Source organism: Dipodomys ordii, unplaced genomic scaffold (genome assembly GCF_000151885.1).
Source record: "Dipodomys ordii isolate 6190 unplaced genomic scaffold, Dord_2.0 Scaffold11, whole genome shotgun sequence".
Lineage (NCBI taxonomy): Eukaryota > Metazoa > Chordata > Mammalia > Rodentia > Heteromyidae > Dipodomys > Dipodomys ordii.
The window spans coordinates 16,094,692-16,101,342 of NW_012267227.1; the positions used below are offsets into that span (position 1 = coordinate 16,094,692).

Below are 6,651 nucleotides of genomic sequence, written 5' to 3' on the forward strand. Positions count from 1 at the left end.
TTTTTTTTTTTTTTTGCCAATCCTGAAGCCTTGAACTCAGCCTGGTCACTCTCTTCGAGCTCTTGCTCAAAGCTAGTATTCTACCACTTGAGCCACAGTGCCACTTCCAGCTTTTTCTGTTTATGTGGTACTGAGGAATTGAATCCAGGACTTCATGCATGCTAGGCAAGCACTCTACCACGGAGCCACATTTTTCCGCATATGTGGTGCTGAGGAATTGAACCCAGGGCCTCATGCATGCAAGGCAAGCACTCTACCACTGAGCCACCTTCCCAGCCCCATCAGCCTTCTTAGTAGCTAGGATTACAGGTGTGAGCCACTGGTGCCTAGCTTCCATGAGACTTTTGTCTCCAGTTAACCACCAGAAGAGCTGGAAGTGAAGTTGTGGCTCAAATGGTAGAGCTTTAGCTTGGAGCAACGATGCTCAGGGACAGCGCCCAAGCCCTGGGTTCAAGCCCTAGTACCAGCACAAAAAAAAATAAAAATGAAAAGTAAATACTAAATAAAATTAAATAGTAAAATATAATAAAAAATATAAATATATTTTACTTTCCTTTTGCATAACTGTGTCATACCATAGATATAATCCTTAACTGCATCTTTTTTTTTCCATTGAAAATAGTTCCTGAAAAATCACTGTCATTATCTCTCATTCCCAGACTAGGTTATAGTTACATCTTCTTTAGGCTGTTTTTCCTGATCTTCATTTCCTACAGATATATGCTATTTTACTGTTATTCTTTTTCTTATAATATTGGAGAAGGTTTAGTCAGAGCCCTTTCTCATGTTTAGGTTTATTTCCTATGCTTTTTTTTTTTTTTTTTGTCAGTCATAGGGCTTGAACTCAGCCTGGGCACTGTCCCTGAGCTCTTCAGCTCAAGGCTACCGCTCTGCCACTTAAGCCATAGTGCTACTTCCAGTTTTCTGGTGGTTTATTGGAGATAAGAGTCTCATGGAGTTTCCTGCCCCGGCTGGCTTTGAATCACAATCCTCAGATCTTAGCCTCTTGAGTAGCTAGGATTACAGGTTTAAGCCAGCAGCGCCCGGCTTCCTATGCATTGTGTAACATTAAAATATGATTAGCTTTAATAATGGCAAGCTCCATGTTACAACCTATTTAAACTACAAGCTGTTTAAATTAAATAACATCCCCTCTTTGGGCAACATTTGTACTCAGGATAGTAATCTGTTTGGGTCAAGTGCCATGCTTGCCCTGTAATCTCTCAATCTCAGTTATTGTATCTGTGTTGTAACAATGTATTTATAATGTCTGGGCTTCTGTAAGTAGAAAGGCACCATTCATTTTTAAATTTGTGTTCAATTTTGGAGAGGGGTATGTCTGTGTATGTCTGTGTGTTTGTGTTTCTCTCCCTCCAACAACTGACTTTATGTAGTGCTTCTTGAAGCCTGAATGTTGTGTTAATTAACCCTGATGTGCTGCTGCTGTTTCTTTTGCCTTAGGTTAAATGGAAACCACCATTGAGAGCTAGATGCCTGTGTAGCTATTTTACCACATCAGTGTTCTGCAATGAGTGGGGGAGGAGAGCAGCCAGATATCCTCAGTGTTGGAATCCTGGTCAAAGAAAGATGGAAAGTGGTGAGTGTACATCTCTTGAGAGAGAGTGTGTGTGTGTGCGCATATTGAGGAGCAATAACTTGTGGTACCCTCACAATAATAGCATTTCTTTGGAAATATTATCTACATTGCTTATATGCCTAAGCCTGTCATTTTTATGATAAAATTCTGTTTATAATCTTAATTCTTAACTTGCTTCATAAAGTACTAAATTTTCCTATCTTCAAACTGATATTAAATAATATAAATAAAAGTAACCATAGGCTAAGAACAAATGAAAAAATACAGTTTGAGAGTACATTTTACTGTACTGTTCTTTTATGTTTTTAACTTATAATTAAGGAAACGTGTAGTATACATAAAAATAGAGAGATAGATATGATGAACTTTCATGTATTAATGATTCAGCTTAGAGAGAAGCCAGGCACTGGTGGCTCAGGCCAGTAATCCTAGCTACTCAGGAGGCTGAGATCTGAGGATCAAGGTTCAAAGCCAGCCTAGAGACAGACAAATCCAAGAGACTTATTTCTAGTTGCTGAGCAAAAAGCTGGTAGTGGAGGTGTGGTTTGAATGGTACAGTCTGCCACAAGAGATGTGGAGGAGAGGGAGGAAGAGAGATTGGAGGGAAGGAAGGAGAAAGGAAAAAGAATGGGGAGAAACAGACAGAAGGAAGGGATGAGTTCACCCAGTTGATTCCTCTCAGCCATGGGACATAACAGGATTGATTGGAAAGGATGCACTTCCAAATAGCTTCTTTGGGGTCTCCAACCTTGGGCTCCTTAGCGCTCTCATTCTCTCCCAATTTGGTAGCTCATTTTCTAGGGGCTCTGCTGTGGTTCTGACTTCTCAGGATGACCATACTTTTTATAGTATGGCTTGCTTTCAAGCACAAGGCCTCTCTCCTCACAGCAGAAGCAGTGTCACCTTGCCATTTTCTCTGAATTAAAGCAACAAAAAAAAAAGGGAAAATAGATCCTACATCTGTTTGTTATTATGTTGAGATAGAACCCTTGTACATATTAGACAAGTGCTGTACCACTGAACTACATCCCTGTCCTTAGATCCTACTACTTGATGGGGAGTGTGGCAAGTGGCAAGGTCCCATTTCCTTCTTCAGTGTGAAAGGTTCTCCTCACATTGAAGAAGAGCAGGATGGATGATGATTCATCTTTGAAAAATACACCATGCCACAATTCTTGGTTCTATTCTTTAACTGAAGTGCCACTATCATACTAAACTGCCTGTCTGTCTCCTTACCTCAAAGGCAATAATGATGTTTTAGGGCTTTGCCAACCTAATAAATGAATGATCTAAGTTTTTTTTAATTCTGTCATTTACTGATAAAGTTTTTTGTGAGGTAGAGCAATAAGCCACCTCTCATCCGTGTTGGCAGGATATATCTTTGGTGCTGTTTCCATAGTTTTTGTTGCTGTTGTTCATTTTGTTTTCTGCGATACAAATTCCTGGGTTCAGGTGATCTACCTCATTCTTCTGAGTAGTTGTGCCTACAGGCACACACTATTTTTTATTTATGAGTTTTTAAGGTTTTATTAGGCTTTGTTTAACGGATATAATGTAAACAATCATAAGATCAATCAGAGCTTAACACAGAGCAACCATTTAACTGAATAATTATGAAACTTATCTTTTGAATCTTGAACTCATCCTGTAGTTCCTCATAGTATTCCCTTCCCACCATCAATTAAAAATAAAGAACAATAATGGCTTATGCATACAGCGTAAGCAGTTCTGGAGCAATAATAAAACAAACATGCTAGGCTCCTGTGGCTCATACCTGTAATCCTTGCTATTATGGAGGCTGAGATATAGCCTGGGCAGGAAAGTCCATGTGACTCTTACCTCCAATAAACTCCTCAGAAAAAGCCAAAAGTGTTGCTCTGGCTCAAGTGGTAGAGTGCTAGCCTTGAGCACAAAGAGGCTCAAGGATAGCACCCAGGCCCTAAATTCAAGCCTCAGGATGGATATATATATACATATACCTATGTGTGTATGTATATATGTGTGTGTGTGTGTGTGTGTGTGTGTATGTAGAACTTTGCCAACTGCTATGGGGCCATAAAAAATAGAGCATAGGTAGCCTCTCAAGAAGTTTAGTTGGTCTCAAGTGGAGTGAGACATTGACAACTGAAAAGTAGTAGAATAGTACAAGTTATCTCTGAGGTGTATGACCTGATAAAATGATGAATGATTAGACTAAAAAATCCCTTAGATAGTAAAGAAACCAACCTAAATAGAGTAATCAGTGAAAATCTGCTGGAAAAATAAGTAGGACATGAGCTAGGAGCCTCTAGAGAGGTTAGTTTTTGGATCCTTCCTTCTACTGATAACTTCCTTTATTCTGTCGTATCCTAGATGTCTGAGAGTGTGATAAGAAGAAACCCTAACTTCAGAGAATTTAAGATGACTACTTTTGTGTTGTATCTTGTGTGTTTTTTTGGTCTTGTGGTGCTGGGTATTGATCCCAGAGCTTTATACATGAGATATTCAGCCCCAGTCCATGCTGCCTATAGTGCAGAGTATATCACACACCTCAGGTTTTCAGAGCCCTACAGGTTCAATTGTCATCAGCTCTTTAAACCTTGTTTGTGATATCAAAGATACTGCTTGTTGTCCAGTGAAGCTAAAGTTTTATTAGGAAGAATGTTGAATGTTTGGTGGAAGTAGTTCAGTTGATTAAGTTCACTCCTATTTGATTGTGTCGATTGTCAGCTCTGAGGCAGTTGGGAGTAGTGCTCTGCCTGCTGTGTGGAGCCTATTGGTTGCCTCAGATAGGCGAGTAAACATTGGGATGGTTGGGTACTCACTGTTTAGTCTGTTTTCCAACCTCCCACTTTTGACAGACACCAGATTGGTTCCATTTAAGATTTCTATTAGCAAAAGGATTTCGTGGTTTAAAAAAGTCTGCAAGCAACTGTTTCAAAATTAAAACAACAAAGCTGGGTGTTGAGTGGCATTTGTGGGAAGTGACTCAGGTACTGTGTGTGTGTGTGTGTGTGTGTGTGTGTGTGCACATGTGTGTGTGTTTTCTGATTCTGTCTAGAGACCAGAATTGTTGGTTACCGAAATAATTTCATTACTTTTTGTAAGAAGACCTGTAGAAGAAGGTTTCATGTTGTTTCGACATAGCTGTTTTCTTCTTTGTATATATTAAATAATTTAGATATTAAATAATTTAGATATTAAAATTACTATTTTTTCTAAATAGAAGGGATGAATTGATGTCTAATTAGAATCTTCTCATAATTTTGAGTGTGTTTTTATTTTATTTTCTGTGCAGTTGAGAAAGATTGGGGGTGGGGGCTTTGGAGAAATTTACGATGCCTTGGACATGCTCACCAGGGAAAATGTGGCACTGAAAGTGGAATCAGCTCAACAACCAAAACAAGTTCTGAAAATGGAGGTTGCTGTTTTGAAAAAACTACAAGGTAAGCTGCTTTGGATGCAATTTGTAGTTTGTATAATAACTTTATCATTTGTTACCTTCCTGAACCTAGCTTTTATTCTGTAGCTACTAATTGGATAATCTGGTGTTGTCTAGGTACACACATACAGAGAATTTTTTCTTAAAAATTGTATTATATCAGCAGGAATGTGTGGTTTCATGGTAAGGATGGGAGAATAAGAAGAATAATTCCAGTGTTTGAGATAGCAGCCTGGATCTGCTCTAGTCTGTTGTTGTTGTTGTTGGTGGTGGTGGTGGTGGTGGTGGTGGTGGTGGTTGGTGGTGGTGGTGGTGGTGGTGGTGGTGGTCGTGGTGCTCATGGGGCCTGAATTCTGGGCCTGGGCGCTGTCCCTCAGCTCTTCAGCTCAAGGCTAGTACTTTACCACTTGAAACACAGCACCACTAAATAAATTACCATGCATTTGTTCTTTCATTATTCATTCATTTTGTTCTTTCCTTCTCTCTTCCTTTTTTTTTTTTTTTGTGGGACTCAGGGACTACAGCTTCCTCAGCTTGCTTTTTCTTCTGGTGCTCTACCACTTGAGTCATATGTCTAGCCTTGTCTTTTACTAATTATTTTTGGAAATGGAGTTTCTTTAACTTTTTTTTCTCAAGCTGCCTTCAAACTTCAATTCCCCAAATCTCAGCCTTCTAAGTAGCTTATATTACAGGCATATGCCAGTGTCACCAGCTCTTTTATTCATTTTGTATTCATTCAGTGACTATTTATTTGACCACACAAGGAGCAGTGCAAACTTAGGGGTAGATAGATAAAATTTGTGAAAAATATATTTCCTATTCATAAGGTCTCAAAGTATTTTACATATTTTATTGAATCATAAAATAGTAAAGAACAGCAAATTATTTGTTTTTGGAAAGGAATCTATGATATATCCTTTTCTATTGTTTTCTTTCTTTCTCTCTCTCTCTCTTTTTTTATCCAGGGAAAGACCATGTTTGTAGATTTATTGGCTGTGGGAGGAATGATCGATTCAACTATGTGGTCATGCAGTTGCAGGTAGGTTATCTTGAAAACGTATCCGAAAATCTTTCAGTTTTGATTAAAGTGCCCAGTTACATTAAGTCTGAATAAAATGACAATCTTTTACTATCATACCAGAAGATTTTACATTTATAGATAGAACTATATTTAAATAGACTTGATAAAAGCTTTCCAAAAGTAACATGGTTATTCTTTTCAGCTATTTTAGTTTACCTCACTGATTGCCATTTGTGTAAAAGTTTTCATTCCCAACATGGATTGTAGAATGTAGTTTGAGTCTTTCTATCCCTGTCTCTTCATACCATTTTTGTTACCTTAAGCATTTTAGTTTCTCATTTATACATTGAAATACCAGTCATAGCTACTTAAAAATGAAAGCATTAGTTGACCTTGATAAATGTTGACCCTTTCTTTCTTCATCAGCATAACTGTCTCTTCTCCTTTAGATATGAGAGTGGAGTTGAGAGCAGAGTAAAGATGTTCTTAGAAAGAAAATGAGCATAATGACTATAGCAGGCAGAAGAAGGAAAGTGTTCTTTGACACCACCTCTGCCCCTGAACACACACACACACACACACACACACACACACACACACACACACACACAC

The 6,651-nt window shown here is 38.5% G+C and overlaps 1 protein-coding gene across 2 annotated transcripts in view; it reads left to right on the top strand.

The window, feature by feature from the left end:
- Nucleotides 1-6,651, top strand: part of Ttbk2 (tau tubulin kinase 2) — a 73,471-nt gene that overhangs the window by 28,470 nt on the left and 38,350 nt on the right. For both annotated transcript variants that reach the window (XM_013010174.1, XM_013010175.1), the window contains exons 2-4: nucleotides 1,462-1,597; nucleotides 4,875-5,022; nucleotides 5,984-6,057. In XM_013010174.1, coding sequence (XP_012865628.1) covers nucleotides 1,529-1,597; nucleotides 4,875-5,022; nucleotides 5,984-6,057 — 291 coding nt within the window. In that variant the 5' untranslated portion in view covers nucleotides 1,462-1,528. The remainder of the gene's footprint in view (nucleotides 1-1,461; nucleotides 1,598-4,874; nucleotides 5,023-5,983; nucleotides 6,058-6,651) is intronic.